Source organism: Agelaius tricolor, unplaced genomic scaffold (genome assembly GCF_023055355.1).
Source record: "Agelaius tricolor isolate 1412-34295 unplaced genomic scaffold, bAgeTri1.0.p SCAF_17, whole genome shotgun sequence".
NCBI lineage: Eukaryota > Metazoa > Chordata > Aves > Passeriformes > Icteridae > Agelaius > Agelaius tricolor.
The window spans coordinates 11,652,449-11,676,398 of NW_027269277.1; the positions used below are offsets into that span (position 1 = coordinate 11,652,449).

A 23,950-nucleotide genomic window follows, 5' to 3' on the forward strand; every position below is an offset into this window, starting at 1 on the left:
TTAGAGATTTCTGACAGCTTGAATAAAAAAGAAAAGAAAAACCATACATAATTGTAATGAATTTGAGCAGCTTACAAATGTCACCAAAACAGACCACCCACAGACTATCATATGATTTTGTTCACCATTCTTCTCTTCTGATAACCATTTCATCTTTTGGATGTATAATTTAGGATACAGACAGAAAATACTGTAAAAACATCCCACATTTTGTGGGGAGAAATACAACTGACATCTTAAATGCAACTACTGACATCTTCAGAATCTTTAAAACAACCTGAATGGCAAGTGTACTATTTTGTCATTTTAACATCTAGAACATAGCACAATAAAATCATAAAATACAGTTTCATAAGTATGAGCAAGTTAATTTTAGGGACATCCACAAAGCATAGGATGGACTGAAAACTTCTAAGAATCAGACCATCAGCAGAGAATTTATGAAATTCTGACACCTCCAATGACAAGACTGGCAGAGTCAAACTACTGAACAGCCAGATCTGTGCTGAGAACGGGTTCTAAAATCCCTTAGAAGTAGCCAAGCTGAGCACTCACGAGGGAAGTTGTACTTGAAGCAGGTGAGAGCTACAATCATCCACTCAGCTCGGGTCTCACAGAATATGACAACGGTGCTTTTGGGGGGGAGCCCCAGGGCAGTCAGCCCGTTCCCCAGGCGAGTGATTTTCTCGTTTACTTCTTCATAGGATAACCATCTGTAAGTTCCTAGAATTAACTTGAGAGGAAAAGACAATGAATTTCATGACAAGAAGCTTCTGGTATAGCTTCACCAGCTGATGTGAGTTGCTGCATAACATAATGAGTACATAGTCTGCCATTCTTTAAGAAATTGCTTTCATTTTACTTGAAGTAGAATAAAAGTGCATCCTGTATATTCTGTTACTCCTCAACTACCATAAAATGAATGGTTTATTAGATGATGACTGAGGAAAAGCTCTAAAGGGACATGCATTGTTGAGGCAAGTTACAAAGCAGCTCAAACCCAAGTCAGAATCAAGAAAAAAATTACAAGTTTTACCTTTTTGAATACTTTTCCATTTGGTTGCATTTCATTTTCTTCACTCAGAATTTCCCTGGTTCCAAGACAGTCCTTCTTGCCAAACTTTGCTAAAGCATGGTCAAAGAGCTTGTCCAGAGTGTCTGCTCCAGGGATGTTTATGTTTGCTAGAGAGTCCAGGTGAGTGACAGAGCGGTAGGGGCTCCCCGGCTTGTCCGAGATGGGTTTAGCTTTTAACCGCTTGGCCATAGCCTTTTTCTTCTTGGCATTGGTAAGAAAATACCAGGGAATAAATACCAGCACACTGTACAACCAGATTAACAAGTACACAGGCAGCAAGAGAATGGCACACATTTCTAGCCTAAAGTTCATTGTGGGTATTTAAAAGAGAAACTCTCTTATGGAGTTCTGAAGCAGACAAGAACAAGGCAGCAGTGCAGAGTGGTGTAGGGAGAAGCAACAGTAGGTGAAGCTTAGGTAGAGCTGAGTCAGAGCAGCTGCAAAATTTTAGTAACCTTTGAAAGCCAACAGTGGACACCTACGGGCGAAAACCAGTGCCAAGCAGAGAGCAGGAAAAAGAAAGAAAAAATAATTAAATTAGTAATATTATAGTCAGTTAATTAGTTTTAGTCCTTCTAAGAGCTCACTTCAAAAGCACCACTGCACAATAGAGCAGTGAACTGCTCTGGGGATGAAAGAGGATGAATCTTTTCCATACTTGTTTCTTGCATTCACAAATATTTACTTCTCACAGACTTTTCCCCACTATTTCTGTTTGAATAGTTCAGGACTGTTGAGATGAAGTCTGTCCTTCACAACATAATATTGTGTTTAAGCTACTTGAGTAATGGCACAATTGTGTAATTATGGGAAAGGTCAACACTTGTTTTCCCACTAAATATTTGTACTACAGAGAAAAGGTACAGCAGATTGCTTTACTGCTTTTCAGAATATTCTATCAACCTTCTATCCAGCTTAAAATGTATCTTGATATACTCAAAAATAGTATATAGACTCAAAAGTCTACATGCTGTAATCTAAAAACTATATATAATATTCCAAAACTGCTTTATTAACTTTGCTCCAGCAACTGCATTTTTAATCTTCTACTTTTCAACTCTGAATGTCAGACTCTTGGAAAGGGATTATGCAGATTTGCTTTTCCAAATTCAAAAAGTACTTCAATACATGCATTTCAAACTCCAAGTATGGAAAACAGAATAAAATCTGACCAATTTAACTCAATTTAAAATAAAGTACAATTTGGCAAGATTTTGTCTGCATGTCAGAAATCTCTCCTCATTAAGGAGAACTGGGCCTAAATAAGGACTGGTGGTGAGTGGGAGAAAAACAAAACCATCCCAGCAAACCCCAGTGAGGGCCAGCCCACTGGCCTGGGAGCAGTGTGCCCTGGCATGTGAGACAGGGTGGTTATCTCTAATGATGCTAACACTGGGGGAAAAGAGAAGGCACAGGAGCACCAGCAAGGGCAGAACCTCAGGCAGGGGAGCCAGGGACTCTGACAGCCACCAGCAGAGCCCAGGCTGCCATGGACACCATCTGATAAAGAATGGATGAGAATAGGGAATTCTCAGGGCTCCATCAAGAATTAAAAGAACGTAGGCACACCTCAAAATACACCTTCATTAATATATTTGCCACCCTCAGGTGATGAGGGAGGCTACAATTAACATTTTAGGTTAAACAAGACAACTGCTACTTAGAGCAGACAGAAGTCAGTTAACAGGTTGGTGGGTTATTTAATGAGAATTTCAATAGAAGCAGTTGTGTTGTAGCCAATATCAACAGCCTTAAGGTAATGTAAGACTGAGAGATCTGCAGATATTTAAAACAACATGACCACCACATTAATTTTGTAATTACAGCTACAGAATCAAATGACTATTGAATGATAGTATAATAAACTAAGCTAAGCTCAGACTTGTATGGATGGAAGTATTCTTTTCTTTTTATAAAAAATGAATGCTACATTCTTTTCAAAATGTACATGTTTATTCTGCTCTGGTGAGCCTCACCATCAACCTCAGCAGAAAAGAGATCAGTTTACTTTCCAAAGCTCCAGTTCTCCAAAATGAGGGATTATTGGTTTATAACACAAATCTTGTATGATACTTTCATCCCAGTTAATTCAGTGCTCCAAAACCAGCAGTTGAGTCTGCATTTTAAAGACAAGCCAGCCATGGCTCTACAACATGGTAGGGAAATGTCAGGACACACCCATGGTTACACAGAATGCCACAAGTTAAAACAGACCCCAGGGGAACTCTGGCTGCTCCTCACCTTCCAACAATGAGTATATGACCAGGCACATGGACTTGGATAAAAAGCAGAGTTGTTGGAGTACTGCAAACTATTTAACACAATGAGACAGAACCACAGCTTTTCTTTGGGCTGCAGAGGAGCTTGTTCAGAAATGTGCTGCTGTGAAATATTACTGGCTAATAATCAAGAACTGGCTAATTTAGAAAGGGAGGAGAGGAAGGTTGCATTTCTTTCATTTTCGAATTTCAGCTTAATTTGTAATACTTTAAAAAATACTCCTAAAACCAGAAAACTCAGCTAATTTGCATGTATTTGTAGTAATTTAAAAGAGAACCACGTTTCTATCCTGGCAAAAATCTGTTGTAATTCTTAAGAGACATCAATTGGGAAAACTTAGTGAGTCCCAAAAAGACAACTGTGGCTTTTTCCTTTGAACATGCTCATGCAAAACCTCACACACACAGACACACACACAGAGGTGTACTTACAAGGGATCTCAGTGATGACTGAGGCTTTTTCAGTGTCAATTAAACCTACAGTAAAACAGAAAAAAGAACATATTAGAATTTGGGATGTTTTTTGCCTTGCAGAAAGGAGGAATCTTTAGAACTTTCACCCTACTGCCCCTAAGAAGCACAGGCTATGAATTCAGACAGAGGTGCAACACAACCCATACAAGGGAGAGCAATTACAGTACAGGAAAAGATTCAGCTTCCAAACTACACCAGACAGACAAGAGATGAAGCTGCCAAAAAGGAGATTAACTTTTATCTGACACTACTTCCTCCCTTTTGTATTTAAACATGTTCTGAATAAAATTATGAACAGAACCTTAATGCAATTTAATTACCAATGAAACCCAGAAAGACATGGAAGAGACTTTCATATTGCATATGGTCCATTCTTCTTAAGGCAGAACAAGAAGCTCTTTGTCACTCTTGAGAGATGAGTATCAGTAGAAACACGAACTCAAGACTACCCATGGCACACATTGCCCAAGAGAACATGAAGTGGATTTGGGGTAGTGAGGTAAGAGAAGACTTTCCAGAACAAAAGCATATTTATAGAGGCAGTGAGGCCTCCTTGGTCCCATGACCAGTGTAATAAGAGATGGCTGTGTGTAACTGCAGAGATAAGGCTCCAAGAGGTCTACTGCAGAAAGCCTTAAGTGATGTTTAATCTAGTTATATTTTAAAGGTCTTCCCCATAAGTCTAAGATTTTAATCAGTTTTTACAGACTGAAACCGAGTTAAATGTCCCTTGCAATATTCTCCTACAAAGATTTTCTCTTGAAGTATAAAGAAGAGGTGCTAGAATGTTTTTAATTACTGGCATTTGCATGTGATTTTGATCCATTCCAGGATCATTCCAAACTCGTGCTAAATAAATATTTATAATCTCTTAAATATACTGCATATAACAGACTGACATACTCAACATGCAAAGGTACCTCCATACCAGCTGTATTCAGTTAGAAGCCAAACTTAGCTACTCAAAATATACCTTATGACTGCAATCTCCTACTTAATTAGACTTTAAGAGAAAGGATGAGATGCAATGCTCACGTCAATGCACCATCAAGAACAAGGTAAGATTGTCTTACTTCAAGGTAAAACAACTATATATTACTAAAGTATAACAGTTATGGTCTTCATAAATTTCCTCATTCCTTACAAATAAAATTAAGCATTCACGAAAAATTTCACAATAAGATAAAACTGGTATTTAACACGGGAATATTTAGAATATGTAATATTTTCTATTGGTTTACAAAGCTCATTATTTCTCTTGACTGTTGAGCAGAACCAGCCTCTTCAGATGCTTATCGAGCTGTTTTGGAAACAGCAGCTTCCAGTTCTCGGTGCAGGAAACGCACGTTCCCAGAAAGGGCAGTGTGCGTCAGGCATGACTACAAGAAAAAATGAAACCAAACCAAAATAGATGTTGTATCTCACTATCTAGGAGAGCCTAGATAGCTGGTTTTCAGCATTTCCAAAGGATTTTCCTCTGGTGAATCAGCCTCTATCAATTTTGAAGTGGTCTGGAGTTCATTGACCTTTGCAGTGACACGTTACAGTGTTCATGCTGGAAACCTCACTCATGAGGTAATATTTCACTTACGGCTTTTATATGCTGGGTGTTTACAAAAATTCTACAATCCAAGTTTACTCCTGACTGACACTGTACTTTATGGGCTGCCAGAGATGGAAGAGATGTTATCTAAGTATAATCTCACTTTTCTATCCTTAAATAAAAGTTTCAGACAGATAATATACAACATGCTATTCCTGTCCTGTAGCCAGGGTCATAGAACAGAGTCTGAAATCACAGCACATGCTCCAGAACAGAAGAGACACTCCTCTCTTCCTAATTTACCGAAAATCTAAGAAACAACAAGAAATTATATTTTTTAATATAGAAGAAAAAAACCCTTTTAAATAGTCACAAAAGATTATGGGACTAAGTAAGAGCAAAAGTGTGTATGGGGAACAGAGAGAGAGTTCATGCCTCTGGAAGTGACTATTCTCAGAAGAGGAAATGCCTTAATCTTCTCTGCATTTGACTCTCCAAACTGAATAGAATCAACTTACTCAGCAGTTACACACACTACTAGAATTTTTAAGAGTAATTCAAAATCAAATTAAGTACCTGTAGCTAGAAATTTTATCCTATGCAGTTTAACTTTAATAAGGCAGCAAATTATTATCATCACTAGGAAAGACTTTCATTAGCCCAAGCCCAAAACCCTCTAAAGGCTTAATAGTCTAAGTATTTCAACAACACTGCTTACAATCCTTCCTCTGGTGCTAAAAAGCTTGCCAGGGATCCAATTTACTATGAAATAGCATGTTTGGAAGAAAACACAACTTCATTTTCTGTCCACTTTAAATATAGTGTTAGGAAAGTAATCTGGTAAGGAAGATGACATTAGAGAGGAAAAGGGTTGTGCTCTAGTTTGTGAAGGAATCTGCAATCTGCAAAGCAGATTGTTTTTAGTTTAAAAGCAACACCAGAGGAAGTCTGGTTCCTCTGCACCAGAGCTCCTTGAGCTCTTGCCAACTTCAAATGGAGACACAATTCTGACTTTAGTGTAAGTGCTCAGGGCTGACTGCTGTCAGGAAGTTCTGAAATCATCCAAAACAATCCACTATGAGTAAGTAACAACCATTTCTGCAACTTCTCTAGCATCCAGGCAGATCTAAACATTTTGGAAACTACAGTGAGCATTCAGGATTTGTAACTGGAAAAGTGGTTTTACACAGTAAAAAAAATAAATTTGAGTTGACCTAAGTATGTGGGTGTTCAGTTAGTCAGTTTTTGGAAAGGAACTTAGCTGGTATTGAGTCGTCCTGAATTTGTTCCGGTACAGGACAGAACAAGGCTGGGATTTCAAAAAGAGATGACACAAAATGAGATTACTCCAAGGGTAAGAAATTCCACATGGCAAGGAAGATGCATCACAATAAACAAATGAGCACACAGTGTCAGGCTTACTACAAGTTTTGATTTTCTAGATTTATCCCTAACACGCACAAGAATGAGAGAACATTTCCACAGCTGAGAAGACTGTGATGAAATAGCAGTAAGAGTTAGAAAAATCTGGTGCCTAATTACAGCTTAGTTGGGGTTACAAAGATTGAAGGAAAAGAAACCAAAGGAAATGATTCAGTTTTTACATCATGTCAGTGCTTTTATAAAAGCAAACTCCAGCAATATTAATGCAAGTTACTCATAGGAAAAAAAGCTCATTTTTCTTTCTCACAGGCAGATTTCTACATATTTGCCTCTTGCACATTTTGGTACATCACAAAGGACAGTGAAAATCCAGAGAAAGCTTAACCAAACCTAACCAATTTTCAGAAGTACTTCTGTGCTCTGGCAATGCAATAGAAGCTCAAAGCCTGATATTTTTAGAGCTCTCACTATGCCTGTACAGTGTAAATACTGCTACCTATGTCCCAACAAACAGGGAGAGGAGAAATCAGTTGAAGTGGATCCTGATACAAGTTTAAATATATACATTCTACTTGAAATAGCAAAATCACAAATAGCCTTAGGAAACTGTGTTTCTCTTACTGCTGCTTAAAAAATACTGCTGCTTAATACAATATTTTACTCAGCTAATAGCAAAAGTAATATTTTGGAGAGGAAAGGGAAAATATTGTTGTCCTTTACGTTCAACGCTTCTGCTTACTACCTCAGGACATATATGCACTTAAAGTCAATAGGAAAAAAAAAATCCATTTCTAATCGTCAAACATCTATTTCTGCAACAAGTGCTGTAGTGCAAGCCAGCCCAGCCACACTGACCCAGCAGTTCCAATTACCTAAGAGCTGGGTGTGAAACCACTCTCCTAATTTGTAACATGAGTGCAAGCAAGTATTTGGTGAAAGGGTAAGAGCTGTTTGCATGCCCCAAAGGCAGAAAACTAAAGGCCAAGGCAAGATTTCACAAGTGAAGATGGTCCATTGAGACTACACAGAACTGGGAAAGCACTTCCTGACCCACCTGTTCTTTGTCTCCAGTTCCAGCAGAAGCTGCCCCGTGAGTACCTGAGGCTCTCACTGCAGCACTGCCTCTCCTGCAGGCTGTACCCAGCCTGAGTCACAGAACCACAGAATGTTAAGGGGCTGGAATGGACCTCAAAGCTCATTTTGTTCTATTCCCCTGCCCTGGGCAGGGACACCTTCCACCAGAACAGGTTGCTCAGGGTCCCATCCAGCCTGGCCTTGAATAACTGCAAGGATGGGGCATCCACAGCCTCTCTAGGCAGCCTGTTCCCGTGCCTCACCACCTCCCTGTTAAGAATTTCTTCCTATTACCTTGTAGCCATGATATTTTCTGAAAAATCCTTTCCTTAGGATTTTTTTCTCCTGAGAAGCTGAGAGCCTCAGGAACAAAATGTAAGCAATAATTATCTGCTGCTGTGGAATGCAACAGGAGCATCTGTGATTGGTCTCATGTGGTTGTTTCTAATTAATGGCCAATCACAGCTGGCTCAGACTGTCTCAGTCAGTCACAAGCCTTTGTTATCATTATTCTTCTATTCTTAGCCAGCCTTCTGATGAAATCCTTTCTTCTATTCTTTTAGTGTAGTTTTAATATAATATATATCATAAAATAATAAATCAAGCCTTCTGAAACATGGAGTCAACATTCTCATCTCTTCCCTCATCCTAAGACCCCTGTGAACACCGCCACATTACCTAACCTAAATTTTCCCTTTCAGTTTGCACCCATTCCCCCTTTTCCTGTCACCACAGTTCCTCAGGAGGCCCCCTCTGGCTCCCCTGAAGGCCCCTTCAGGTACCAGGAGGGGCTGTGAGGTCTCCCAGAATCTTCTCCTCTCCCAGCTGAGCAGCCCCAGAGGGCCACATAAGGGAGGTGCTCCAGTCCTCTCAGCAACTCCATGGACTTGCTCCAACAGCTCCAAATCCTCCTTATGCTGCACACCCCAGAACTGTGTGCCACAGTCCAGGCTGGGTCTCCCAAGGGCAGGGCAGAAAATCACCAGGTGAATCTGAGTTAGACACAGCACTGTGAATGCACTCACTGTCACTGATGACAAACACAGTATGGTTTTTTGTGCTAAGGGAACTGAGAGACATCTTTCTGTTTCACTGGCATTTTAGTTAATGACTAGGCTAAAAACTGGTACTTTGGACAGAGGGTATTCCAGAAGAAGATGGAAAAGGAGAAAATGAGCAACTGAAAAATACTGTTATTACCAGCATCTACAAAACACACTTGGGCTAAAGGGAAAAAAATACAAAGAAAATACATATTCAATAATAATAAAGTATTTCAGTCTAATCCCTCAATGTATACCCCTGTCTCATCAGGCATTATGACAAATGTTACTCTGCTGTTCCAACAGCAAAGATAAATGTACTGTTTCTACCCAACTTTTTTAAACAAGGACATGAAAAGACAAACAGTACAAGCAAGGACAAATTTCAGAGGACATGTGGCCACAGAAGACTTCAGCAAAAGCTCTGTAAACAGCCAAAGAAGAACTGATAATCCTCCCTCCCACACACAGTAAATATACAATGGACACACTGGCTAGGTCTGTGTTTAGCTACACAAGCATTTTGCAGTGGAAAGGTTGTGACTTGCATGGCTCTGATGATCCAACAAATGAGATTTACGTTATCATCATCTTCTACTTTCCAATTCTTTCTCAGTAGCAAACTACTTCACAAAAAGAGAGTGTAGATCAAATCAATTTGAGACTTACAGATTTAAAGCCCTATTTGCCATATCCTCCCCTGCATTTTCAGGGCACAATGAAAGTAAATAACTGATGTACAGTTGGTGCCTATATAACTTAGGTCAGAATTACAAGGTGCTTATACAGCTTGAGTTATAAGATATCAATATAACCTGTTATCAATACAAGCTAAATCATGACTTTTTATATATCTGTATAACCTGAATCCTAACTTTTATATCTATGTAACCTGATATAATGTATACCTATATAACCTGAAAAAATTATACAATGTAATGGCTGACTAGTATATACTATAATAACTAGTATATACTACACTATAACTAGTATATGGTTAACTAGTTGCTTAATGCTGAATAGACAAAAAAGAAGAAAAAACTCACCAGGTGGATAGCTTTAGAGATAGGTAAGTATAGTCCCAATGAAAAATCAGCAAATGTAAAGCCAATTAGCCACAAAATAAAGAATTTAGACCAGACAGGCCAAGGAACACCATAACTGTGCATGCTCCAAAGACAAAGTTGAAAAGTTCAGATGCAAAGAAGACTTTGGAAGCCTTCATCAAAGACCCCCCCACAACCCCCAAACTGAGGAGGCACAAGTGCAAAAGAACTGTCTAATAACCATGAGCTCACACCATGTAAATTAGTTCTGGTGTGTATGGGATGTGTTGTAGTGACAGTGAGCCACACTGTCACTACAACACATATAAATATAAATAAATAAATATAATAATAAATATACTATAAATACACCACAGCACTTGACAAAGGTGGGTGAGTTAGGAGGAGAAATCCCCCTCACTCCAGCACTGCAATAAACAAATACCTGTTCTATAGACACTGCCCTATGGGGGTTTTATTTCAAGCCCATCTTTTGGCCATCAGTGTTTTACAGTTTTCAAAGCCAGATGTAATATTCCTGTTTCTGGCATACTACTGGATACTGCAGATAAAAGTTACTTTCATACCTTCTAACAATTTTTTTCTTCCAATTGCTAGCTGCTTCCCTGGGCCTGGTGACATTATTTTTATCTATTTTCAGATATTGTCAGCACTAGAAACATAAGCATTGACAAATGCTTTATTTAAGAATTCTTAAACTCACTGTTTAAGAATTAGGGTGCTCATCTCCCCCTCTTATGCTTCCAATGAGCATTTCAATGACAGCCTTTGACAATGTAAGGAAATTAGGATGCCATGTGCTTTTTGTTTTGCAAATAAAGATGGAGAAAATAATCTCCCTGGGTAAGTGTTTTTCAGAATTTGATCCACAGAAAATGTACTTATGCTTGCCCCAGTTCTAAATATAACTCTCCATTCCTTCTGGGAGCCTGACTGGCTCTTCAGCTTTCATTTTGGCAAAAAATGCTGCCATCAATCTTACATTTACCTTCCTTGCTTTTCAGAAACTTCATCATCTCATCATTCACATTGGGGTGTTTTCTTCTCAGACATGGGTCATAATTTAGGTCGTGAAATTAATTGCATACTCAAAAAAAGGAAGAGGGGAGAGTAAATGCTCTTCCTTGTGTACTGCACCAGTAGTCTTTTGTCTACCAAAAAGTGTACTGTAGGCTGGGAGAGATTTTTCTAAGGTTTGTATGGGTTTTCCAAAATTCTAGGGACAAGAATAGGGACAGTCAACAAGAAGAGCACTAGAGCTGGAAAATACACCTTCCTTTTTCTCTTAGGAGCTCACATTCAAATGCAAATTCCTCCCTTTTTTGACTAAACTGAAAAATAAATAAAAATTAGCCTTTCCTATTTGCATTTTGAAGACATTCTCTCCTTGCAGACATTCTGATATACAGATGACTGGGTGTGCACATAAAAAATACAAGTTTACGAAAGTTGCCCCCACCCACGGTCATTTGAGATGGTAGCCCCTGAGATTTCAAGCATGAGTCATCTCTATTTTTCATTTTCATTGTGTAATACAATGCTTTGAGGGTCAATAAACAGAAGGAGCCTTGGGAGCAAGCATAGTTTAATCTTCTGAACAGAGTCACAGTATCTTCCAGTGAAAAAGGGATTATGTTTTTTGTATGTTTAAGGAACTGCATTTTATTGTAGTTTTAATGCAAAACTTAAGCACAGTTTATTGCTTGGTTCATGTTGAACCTACCCCATTACTTTCTAGCTAAACATACCTAGATTCATTTCCAAGTATTCATCATCTCTGGATCCATATGTGGAATTCCCAAGTTGTAACTTATCTAAGACAGGACTACATTCTGCAACTTTTTGCTGAACTGACTTTAAACTTTTTGTGAGTGAACTTGCCTTCTGCTACTTTCATGTGCTTTATGGTAGACCAAGATACCTTTAGGGTACATTTCTGTTAATAATGTTAATTGGCATTTTCTGCCAAGGAAGGCAATTTTACTGCCTTACTGTTTCATAACAGTTCTTTGATTTTTATCTGCACTTCAAAGAGGAAGTGAGGTGACCAAACGAATCTCATTGCACATTACATTTTCCACTACAAGGCAAAGTGCACATTCAAGTTTTTAGATTTAACAGCTCTAAACAATATTTTGTTCAAAAGTACTCTGAACATAATCATTCATACTAACAAGAACACAGCAGAAACTAGCACAGTTCTTCAAGATGTCCTAAAATAAATATGCAGGGAAAAAATACCTCTGAAACAGTTTAACACACCAAAGTTTTGAACTTTGCCACCCCCCAATAAATGTGTAATGCACTTCTTATTTACAGATAAGGAAGTGTTTAAGGTGTACAGTTGCAAAGGCAAAAGCATTTGATGTTCTTAGCCCAAAATATCCAAGTGCCATTTGCAAAGCAGCAGAGGATCACACACTGCAGGCCAGGCTGGAGCTGGCTCTGGCCAAGGAGCTGGGTAACCACATTTCCATGGTCACACCCGTGTCCATGGCCTACCCCTCAGCAAAGCACACAGCACAGCTGGGTGCCAGCACAGCCACAGAGCTTCCTGGAAGAAAATTTGATCAGATCCTGACAGTCCAAAAGACAAAATTGTCTGTGACTATTTGCAGCAAAGCACACAGCTTTATGCCATGACTTTTGTTATTTATTTAGCTAACTGGATGATTTTGAATTCGAATAAAGCAGCAGTCACAGTAGCAACTGCAGAAGAAAAAACTGTGCAGCACTAGACTAAACAGGCAGTAAAGTGGTCTCAGACAAATTCTGAAGGAAGTTTCAAGAGGAAACTGATGCTGTTGACCATTCTTTCAACTTATTTTTAGGGATTTTTTGTTTGGGAGAGGGACTGAAAATTGTATCACAACAATAATTCACAGTTTAGTAATAAAAAACAAGTAATAATTTAGTTTATTAACAAATGCAGTGATACCCAAAAAGCTAACACTGTCAGAAAATGTTTCTAATTCAACTTAAAAATACAGAGTCCCCATTTCAAGTCTATCAGATTGATCCTTACCATGATGGGAGGATAAAGTTCCCTGTTGCAGTTTTGAGTAAGGGTTATTTAAGGACCACTCTAGTTATTATCAATTTTGCTGCTCACTAGCAGACACAAAAAACAATTCACTTTACCTTGAACAGAACTGCAAATCAAATGTATCTGGGTAAGCAGGCTGAAAAACCCACAAAAAATCTAGAAAAGAAAAACATAAAATAAGTGAAATTTCTAGGCCCTCTTAAGTTACAAACACATCTGAATAGACCACTCAACTCAAACCTTTCCTGGCTTGGTAACAGACCTTTGTCAGGTGTTGGTGGTCAATGCCATTTGTAAAATGGGAAAACACTACCTGCTCCTTGAAACATGGAACAGGGTGTAGGTCAGGGCATACCATTAGAAACTCATTACATTATCATTTTTAATTTTCACCTCAGTTTTATGTTCTGAGCACCTTCAGGAGTTTGAATGATGTAACATGCTGCCAAAAGCATGCCAGACAGAAAGTTCTCATGTGTACTCATAATGGTTAAATCTGGCATCAGACTGCTTTTAACAGCTTTAACAGTAAAGCTTCAGCAACTCAATAGTCAAAGGCTTACCTTTCTGAAAGAGAAATCTACTTAATGCTATCCAAGTTACAAATGCAAATCTCATTTCAGCTAAGCAGGAGAACTAAAAGCTAAGAGGTAATATGTAAAAATGTCCCAAACTATTTGTTCTGTCTGAGGAACACCAATGAATCAACTCAGAGAAACAGACACCAGAAACCTTTGCCACCATTGCCTTTCAGGGAATAACACATCCTCCCTTTACCTTTTCATCCCACATCTGGTCATGGACCATGATCCAGAAAGGTGGGAAAACATCTGGTGTGGAAATATGATCAGGACAGAGTCTTAGACAGAACAGTGAGAAATAAGTGTATGTGCTCATCATTCATCAAATCACCTTTGAGCATGCAAATAACCTGAACTCATTCAGGGCTATAATGAGGGTTTTTTCCTTCAGTTATGTCAGACAGAAACTGCCAGGTGTTTATCATCTCTCCTAGTCAAGTTCATGGAGCTGTAAAACATTCTGCATAGGTACTGTTATTGAACGACATGCAAGAAAAGCAGGCCTGAAAGAGCCAGATGGAGAACTGGCAATCCCAGCATAGCAAAATGCAGCACACTCCTACAAGAGAATGCTCTGAGTCCTATTCCAGTCCCCACAGTCTCACCCTGCTTTTCACTCACAGCGAGCTTAGTTTCACTTTCTTGTTGTTCCTCTTGCCTGTGGCAATACATTTCATAAGGAAAGCACTTTTGACAAAGTTGCTCAAACAGAGGAGCTCATAAAAATGCAGAAGTATTTGCATGCTTATAAAATAAACAGATAATCCATTTTCATAATGAAAATCAAATGCATCTATCAAACAAAGGCACAAAACCAAGGCCATCAAGTTCAGTATTAATTTACCCTGTATAAATATACAGTATGAATCAGCAGTACATACTTCATGGAAAGTAACATGCAGAATGACAAACTCATGAGCTACCATGAGCAGATAGAAACTACTCCATCCTTCCTACTTCTGCATCTGGTGCAAAAAGACCACAGGCACCACAAACCAAGATCTCTTCCTTCTTTTTCATTTTTTTAAATATTTTTGTATCACTTTGCTCTTAGTTGACATTACCACTAACTGCTTACTCTTCTACATAACATTCAAAACTATAGAAAATACTGTTGTAAAACTAAACTTTACCTGTACAGTATTGCAATTCTTTTAGTATGTGCATTTTCATTTTGTAAGAAAACCAAACAAAAAGTGCCATACTAGGAACAGAAAAGAGGTTAGAGAGGTTAGTACTTAAAGCAATTTTTAGGATACAACACAACATCAGCATATTATTTTGCTGCATGACAAAAACATGACCTCAGTGTAAGGGAGACTCCAAATGAGAAGTGAACAGTGCAACAAGGGGGTTGGTTCCCTGACTCTTCCACCTGAGGCTCGTGGCAGGTGACTGAATGCAGCTGTGCCCTGAGGTGGTCCCACCTGGGCTGCAGAGTCTGCAGGCACCTGCTCACACACACAACCTGTAGCTGCATGGGCTCTCTGCCCCCACTCATGGCTCAGTCCCACAAAGTGCCACTGAGAGAGAGGAAGTGATCACCTTGGTTTAGTTCTGCTGAAACACAGTCCTGTGCTGGGCAAGAACTTGAAATGAGCCTGAAAACAGAGCTACTGTTGAATGAAGTAGCCTCTAGCCTCCACCTGTTTGTTGCTCTCCCAGTCCATCCCTTCCTTTCACCAGCAGCCAGAGTGAGAGACTGCAGCCTTTTGCAAGCTTAGTGCATCCATGGAAGTGTACTAGGGGAAAAAAAGGCAACCAGAAGTTCTACCATGATATATAATCCACTTTTATCTTTACTGAAAGCCAAAAAAACCCCAACCCAAGCTAAACCCCCCCATACCTAGCCACTTTAAAAATTGTATTGCAGATTCATTTTATACACTCCAAAATACCTTAACAGGCATCATTTTTTATTTGTGGAAGGTCAGGAGTTAGTAATTTTCCTAACCCAAAGTGACTGTGTGGTAGCTGGCTGCCAAGCTGTCAGCCTAAGCTATGAGACCAATGCCCTCATTCATAAATTTTTGGGATTTTGCTGTGAGCCATTCAGCAGGCTGTGATACACTGTGTCCAGCTCCTCAGACTGAACTGGCATGTTTGAAATAGTGACATTTCATAGGCTGCTCAGCTCCTCTAGCTACCAAAACAAATGGGAGAATGACTCAATGTGTATTCTACTTATCATGAGCTTTAGATAAACTGAATTTAATTTGATCTTTTCCAGAACTATTGCATGTATGCTGCTGGGGAGGAAACAACAAGTACCCAATGGATCACTTAGACAAGGTGAAGTGTTTCAGTAAATCCAACCAGTTATATCAATTTGCCTCTTTTTTGTCAGACAGACACTTGCACCCTCTTACCAGCAAGGACAACACAGACTCCTTGTGGTCTTACCAGCTTCCTTCAGCCCTACCTACTCAACAGGACACTGGTGTCAGTGCACATTTAAACATGCAAAGATTCATTCTGCTGCATGTGCTACCTGCCATGAATATGTGCAATAAAATGGTGAACTACACAGGGTGAAATTAGAGCAAACACTTTGTAGTACCTGCCCAACTTGATAGTAGTGAGTGCTCTCCATATTTCCCTGCATTTGAGGAACTGGCAGTAATCATTATTTACAATCTTCTGTTTCTCTAACCACATCCTTCTTAGTATACAGTTCAAGTGCACAGAAACACACCTAATAAATAAATTATTGTTTTGTAAATTGTAGCATCTCCAATCAAGACTTGTTGCCAGATAAGCAATCACTATATGAACACAAAAAAGTATTTGAGAAAGTTCTTATTTTAGCAAACACTGTGGTGTAGGAGGCTTGTAATGGAGCTGAGCAAGTTCAATGTAGAAGGGGCAGCTCACCTGCTCAATCTCCAAAAGTACAGCACACCTTCAGCTTTAAAGACCAGGAGGAGATTTGATTTTTCAAGCTAATCAGTACATTTTCCCCTGAACCACAAAGGACAGCTCTTATGTTATGGCAGAGCACCTCCTATAAAAAATTCAAGCCCTAGAATCAACTGGTGTGCCCAGTGGTGCTGTGGAGAACACAGAGATGGGGGAAGGAAGGACACCAGGCTCCTCCAGAGCCTACAGCAGGCTCATGCTGAGAGCTGCCTGCACTGGGCAGACTCACACAGTTTGCAGCTGGGGGCCTTCAGGTGCCACAGCAGGAGATGGACAGGCTGAAAAACAACCACAGGAAAAGCTATCAGATAGAAACACTGCTGTAGTGATGTGTGTAAAAGCATCTGTGCAACTGAGGGACTGTGAGAATTTACTTGCATGAGGAGACTGTTAAAGCAAATTTAACACAAGTGTTAGGGCTGTTCTTACTGTGGTACATGACAAAGATTTTCTGGCAGCTTTACAAGAAGTGCCTTAGGCACACAGGTGTTCAGAAGAAATCAGTTATTTGCTTTATATTTCTTTTCCCAGAACCTGAACTGGGAAATACCAAATAAATATGCTTATAAACTACCAACACAGAAGAGAATTTTCTCTTTGTGGTATTACACGTTCAGTATTATAACTTTTTCAGTTCCTCTCTATGCCAATGTTTGTTTTTCTTTTCTGTGAGCAGGACTTCTGCAATAAGGCCCTTAAAAAAGCTTTGGGGTGACTTACCAAGAAGGGCAGTTACACAGCTATTTTAGGGGCTACTCTGCCAATGAGCTGAGTAGGTGGATACAAGGGATGTATAAATTACAGCAGTGCCAAGGTGAGCAGAGACATGGCTGAAAACAAAACTATTTGGGGATGGGAGGAAATACTTGAGGAAATAAGCAGCAGCATGTGGATGCTCTGACTTTTTTTAGTCGCAATGTTTGAAGGTCAAAATTTTCAGCACAGAAATGAAAGGGCTCAAGCTCTCAGTCCCCAGTAAGCCCAAGCCCAGTGAAGTCAATCCACATGTGGGTGTGTAGTGGGCACTGCTGACAGCACCAGGGCCCAGTCTTGCACCCACAGCCATGCAGCAGGCAGTAAGGACCTTAGTAAAGGCACTACTGGCACTCCAGCTACTTCTCTAAAGTTACACAGCAAACACCCAAACTAGCAGCTGTATAAACTGGATACTGAACCACTGACACTGAGCCACTGCATGTACAGAGGAAAATCTCAGTGAAGGTGGGGTGCAGGATGCACCTCTTGTATCTTATAATGTGCCAAAAACAATTTTAAAAAGCACCATCCTTTCATGTTACTTCAGTCTACTTCTCTGTCTCGTAGAATATGTCACACTTACTAAGCACAATTTAAATTAAAATGTTGTGCAGTTGGGTGAAGCACATTGCCAAGTGGAACAAAGATCAGAGATTGTACTAATACTACCTTCCCTTTAAAATAGGTTGCAGTGTCTTGTAATATAGCTAAAAAAAACAAACAAAAACCAGGTCTGCTGTACAAATCTAAGAGCACTTTTGCCAAACATAACCATTAGCTTAATGTCAAAACTTTTCCAGTTGATAGGGTAAATGTGTCATTAACATACATTTTAAAAATAAAGCATTCATCTATTATAAGTTTAATTTTTTTAAAATTATCTTAAAACAAGCATTTCTGTAACTGTCTGGGTATTGCTCACTTACAATCTTATTTTTTGTAGTGAGGGGAGTTAGAACAGAACACCACCTCAGTGTTATTAAAATGGTAATTTAAACATCTCTTAATTAGTACAAGCTGTAAGAGAACAAGTACTGGGATGTAATGTGCTATTTTAAGTGTGTCCTTGAAATGTTAACTTGTTTCTAATTTCACAGTCTTTCAAGCACACCTAGATTATTTTTTAAATTGATACACATATTAATATTCTAACTGCCAGTAAACACCTATGCTGTAAAACATCAGGGTTTGGAAATAAAGGCACTTTCCCTGTACACTAACAAAAGTGATGAGCAAAAATCATGCAATGAGCTGCAGTATCATTACAGCTCCAAGTCAAACAGATATGTATACAGGTCTTCTGCTCTGAGGTTTGACTTTTAAAGCTGTCATTGCCAGACCAATGAGTTTATAATAAGACCTTTAAAAGAGATATAAACTGGTTACCTAAAAGGAAAGTTACAAGTATGTTTTTAAAAAAAGATGCCCTACTGATGAAGGAGTAATGCACTATAGGGAATCAATAGTCACATCAATATACATGGAAGGAAATCCTACAAATCCTAGTACATTAGCTTTTGTCCTCAAGGAACAACAGTGGTATTCAAGTATAACAGATTTAAGAGTCTCGGATTTAAAGTGATAACTAAGGTTCCACTTTGGATCACTTTAAATCCAAGACTCTTAATTCTGGGATAATTGGTAGATCACTTTATCTCTACCTTGGAGATAAAGATATCTCACCTTGAAACCTGGTGAACTCCCAGATGTACAACAGCCCTTGATTTAGTATTAACTGTACTACAAAACCCATGCAAAAATGTATTTTTTTAAAAATAATTTCTCAGTATCTAGGATTCCTTAAAACCACTTTACTGAGGTGAAAAGTACCCTTTGATTTCAGGGGCAAGTCCAAGTGCTTAGTTCTATCTGAATCAAAAAAAAAAAAAAAAAAGGAAAACAATTCCTCACATCCTTCACATTACACAGCTGTTACTCCAAATGTAAAGCAAATAAACTGCACACTGACTTTCTGAAGCAGCAGCCTTTGCTCTGACCTCACATCCATCCTAAGCAACTCATGCACTCAAACTTTAAAATTCATCCATTATACAAACTGACAATCTGGCAACATATTGGCTGAAGGAAAACACTTCCCACTCCTCCCAGTCCCATGCCCACAGTCATCTTTCCTTGCTTGCACTGGTCCTCCATTTCCCAACACTGCCTGTGCTATTTATTTCCTTACTAAAAATTTGTTCAATGTGCCTTTGAATTTTCTGCTATATTTGGGATCATCATAAATAACTCTCCAGACAATTGTACCATCAGGCCTCACACTCACACACTCCTTGTAACAAAGCTCTGTAGGCTCAAGGCCTCATCCAGCCTGGCTTTGGACATTGCCAGGGTTGGGGCATCCACAGCCCTCCTGGGCAACCTGTGCCAGCATCTCACCATCCTCACAGTAAAAAAGAAGTTGATACCAGCCCCAGGTCAGTCCTGACCCAGAAGCTTCTCTGGTCTGTGGCAGCACAGGAACCTGCAGAGGAGACAGGCTCCCTATCTAGGGCAACAACAACAGCACGAAGAGTTTCCACCCCCACCACTCATTCCTAACCTCTGTCTCACACACTTGGTCAGGTAAATAATGTTATGAACAGCTGGCACACAATGGAAGCTGTATCTTGATTAGGAGTGCACTTCAGAGGCAGTGCTAGGCAGGAACTGATAGCCCTGATAAGAAGTGGGGCAGGCACAGCAGAGTGCTGTGGTTTATTTACCTTCTGCCCAACCATTTCTGTTGATACCAGGGCAGATCTCACTAGATGCTTTCTGCAGAGAAGGAAACTGAAACCGCAGCTCCTAGGCAAAGCTGGCCACTGGCCAAATCTTTTTCCAAACAGTGTCTTTTAGGTCATGTCCATATAAAACAAGCAAAACCAACTCACAGCTCCAGCATGTCCAGGACTAAGGCAAGGTCCTCCCATGCACAGAGCAGTCTGACAAAGGGCCTTGGTGCTGTCAGGCTCCACAGGTGTAGGAGAAACCTGTCCCACCACCTGAGTGTGTGCCTTACCTTCAGTGCCACACAGGTCACCCTGAGAGAGTGGCCACAGAAGGAATAAGCAGTGCTGCACTCAGAGTTGTTTGCGTGTGCCTACCTACAGAGTTCAACATTTAGAAGGAACAGACAGCTTCTAGGAGTGTCAGCAGATTATAGGCAATCCTAACTTCCCTCCCCCACATTCAACCAAAAAACCAATAATAATCCCTACCCACTGTAAACATAGCTCTGCCAGCAGAGGAGAAACTTTCTTAAGCCCTCCCTTCCATGCAGCTCGTCCATTCCAAATGGAAATGGGAAGGGCAGTAATCCCAGTTACATGGAGGAGAGGAGGAGACTTTGCAACAACCATGAACACCAAAGCAGTCACTCTGCAGCTGCCCCAGAAGGCAGTAAAATTAAACAGTGTGGACAACTTCTGAGATAAGCCTTCCACAAAAAAGGCTGAAGACATTGCACCATCTAAATAACAATCCGATCCATGAACAAAAAGAAACCATAAATTCTGTTTCTTACAAAATTGTTTTCCTCCTTCCATTCAACTTCCTTCTCTCCTGCAAAAACAAATATCCTGAAGCACAGTAACCACCAGCTTATTTGAGTATACTACAAAATTTCCCTTAATCATTAACTCCAACTCTTTTTTAGTTTAAGCAATGCCTTACTCAGAAGGCTTCTTATAAAAGAGCACTCATTCATTTCTCATGTTAACTGCCTAACTCTATTTATCATTAACTTCAATATATTTTGCATGTTTACTTGGCTCAGGTTACCATTTGGAATTTAATTTGAGTACTAACTTCATTTACAACAGTATAATAGGCTGCACCTATTTTACTAGATAGATATCATAACATCACCTGGCATATAACTGTATGCAAAGCCTTGCCTTAGTAGTTTGTTAGGAAATGGTTTCTCTATTTTTATAGAAGAGCTGAAGCATTACCCTTGCATTAGAGAAGGAGAAGGTGTCATCTGCTGAACTCTGCTAATTTATTATGCTGAAAGTTTATAGCTGCTGCTGTTGGATTATTCAATAGCAGCCACCACTGGCAGTGCATGTTCCAGAGGGCATTAAAGGTAACACATGAGCTAACTGTGCATGAAATGCAAACACCTAAATAATGAACACCTCCTGAAACCCCCCCACCACAGCAGGGTCCAGGGGGAAATTGTCTCTTTCAAGCTTATACAATTCTGTAATTTAAGACAACAATGAAGGGGGAATTGGTAAATACAAAGAACTGAGAGCTATGTTAAATACGCATTAAATAGTTTCCAAAATAACTTTTATGAGGAAATATTTAAGGCTTCTGTAGAATTGTATTAAAATTCAAACTTTGTATCCATGCACAAAGAGCAGAAGAAATAAAAATGAAACCTGTCATCTTGTCAGAGACTGCAGAACTTTGCTACCTGTCTTTTAATTGGGTGAAAAGACTGAAGACATTAAAATCTTAAACATATCTTAGGAAAAAAGAAAATCCATGTCTTCAGTCATTGCAGTAGTCTGAGATGACAAATTCCAAAGATTCAAAAAGCAGAACTTATAGAAAAAACAATGTATGTTTCTAAGGCCTAGCTGCACTATTATTTGCTCATTTTTGCCCTTGAAATTGGCAAGGCTACAACTGCAAGTTTGTCTATAATAGTAAATGACAACACACATCATATTCTTATTTTCTGCAACAATCCAAGATGCAAAGAGGACCAACAGAGAATGCAAGCAAGGACCAACATTATTATCTTTTACCATAATCAGGGACTTCAACTGTCCGTTTACTTGCTATAAAACATTCCTCAACACCAAAGCCCTCTGTAACCTGCATCTATATTTACTGAGCATCCTCACTAAAACGTTTTGTACTATCACTCCTTTTTTTCCTAACATAAATGTTTCATATTTCAGTTTTTCCCAAATATTATATGTCATAAAGGCATATGCTACAATTATTTCATTACGGGACTGGGCAAACAGCAGCACTGGATCAGGAGAGGTCTGTGCAGCCAGGGCAGGGGATCTAGGTACTGCATATGCACTTGCTTTCCAAGTAAGTTTCAGAAATCCACAAAGGGGATGTTCTAGAACACCAAAAAGCAAAATCTAAAATATTCAGACAGTTTCTTGCTTTCCTTGAACAGGTGTTTTTGTGACGTGGAGCAGAGAAGCATGCGCTGAGCGGTGAATCACCTCTCCTCATCAGCATCAGCCCATCTCCCGAGCCCAGCCTCCTCCCCTGCATCCAGGCGGGGGGCGGGGGGCTCCAGGGGCCGGGGGGCTCCGGGGGAGGCCAGAGCACGGCCGGAGCACCGGGCAGGGCCCAGGGAGAGGCCGGGGATGAGCTCGGGCCCGGCGCGGAGCCGGGAAGGGGCGGGCGGAGGGTCCGGCTGCCGGCGGGAGCGACCGCGCTCGGCCCCGCGGGCTGCGGGCGTGACGGGGAGCGGCGAGATGCGCCAGAGCTGCCCCGGAGCTGCGGAAAAGACCCGGAGAGGAGCCCCGGCCCGGGGCAGTGCTGGGGCGGGCAGGGACGCTTCCCGCCCGGCTTCACGGAGGGCCGCCCGCCCGACCCCCCCATGGCACTTCCAGGAGGCCTTTCCGCGCCGCCACCTGCTCCGGACAGCGGCCGAGGCTGCTCCTGCCCGCCCGCACCGGAGCCCTGAGCCCCGGTGCATCCTCTCGGCCCGGGCCCCCGAGCCACGGCCGCGGGGACGGAGCTGACCCCGGGTAACCCCGCTCCTTCCCCGGATGACCCGGCCGCCTCCGCCCCGACGGGAGCCCCGCCGGCCCCCGGGCCAGGAGCAGCGCCAGCCCCGCAGCCCCTCTTCGTGAGCGGGGCGACCCTCCCGCCCCTCCCCAGATGCTGCCGAATGGCAGCAAAGGAGGGGAACCGGCTCTGCCTCGTCCCATCTCACCCCATTCTCTTCAATCCCATCTCATCCCACTCCATTCCATCCCCGCTGCACAGAGTCCTCACTCACCGTGCCCAGCCCCGGCGCTGCCGGCGGAGATCACAGCGCTACCGGCGCCTGTACCGGCTGCTAAAATGGCTGAGGGCGCGGGGGAGGAGCGAGCCCCGCGCCGCCGCCGCCAAGGCCGCCCAATCCTCCCTCCCTCCCCTCGCCACCGTGACGCGCTGGGGAAGGGGCGGAGGCGGCCGCGGACCCGAGCCCAGGGGCACGGTCAGTGATGCCGCCGCGTCCCGAGGTGACCCCGGGATTCGCAGGCTCGTGAGGGGGTGACACGGGACCCCGGGCTTCGGGCAGAGCTCGGTTAGCGCGGCCCTTCTGCGGGCTTGTCACAGGCCGCGGGCCAGGCCGAGCCACGGGCACACGGCAAAAGGCGCTGCCGGAACCCCAGCCCCGACCCCGGGTAGGCTCCCGCTGGAAGCAGCAAGGCCGCCAGTCCGGATCTTACAGGCTGGAACAGACAGCTCAGATGTTTGTACCCCAGTTTTGGCTCCTGACAATCTGGAGACCACCAGGCCCAGTCGGAGGCCCCTTTCGTCTTTATTCAGAACACAAGGAACGGGTTTCAGCAGCAGTGCTGACGAGAGCGACTGGGATTACTCACAGCGTGGTTCAAAAAGCCAGAGGCTACAAATATCCCCATGATTCATGCAAGAGTTTGCCAGATGGTTTTAGCTGTTTTGGAGTCTGAGGCTTCTTCGGAAGAGAACTGGCACAAAATAACTTGCTTTTGACA

At 41.4% G+C, this 23,950-nt stretch overlaps 1 protein-coding gene across 4 annotated transcripts in view; it reads right to left on the reverse strand.

Moving 5' to 3' along the window:
* ACSL4 (acyl-CoA synthetase long chain family member 4) overlaps nt 1–23,339 on the reverse strand; it is a 37,077-nt gene extending 13,738 nt beyond the window's left edge. Inside the window, exons 1-5 of one of the 4 annotated variants that reach the window (XM_071442464.1) lie at nt 23,227–23,312; nt 13,080–13,140; nt 3,787–3,831; nt 1,037–1,276; nt 556–733 (exon numbers count right to left, since the gene is read on the reverse strand). In XM_071442464.1, the coding sequence (XP_071298565.1) occupies nt 556–733; nt 1,037–1,264 (406 nt within the window). In that variant the 5' untranslated portion in view covers nt 1,265–1,276; nt 3,787–3,831; nt 13,080–13,140; nt 23,227–23,312. Of the gene's footprint in view, nt 1–555; nt 734–1,036; nt 1,554–3,786; nt 3,832–13,079; nt 13,141–23,226 lie in introns of all 4 variants that reach the window. The other 3 variants (XM_071442462.1, XM_071442461.1, XM_071442463.1) reach the window with 3 other exon arrangements.
* Between the last annotated feature and the right edge of the window lie 611 nt (nt 23,340–23,950).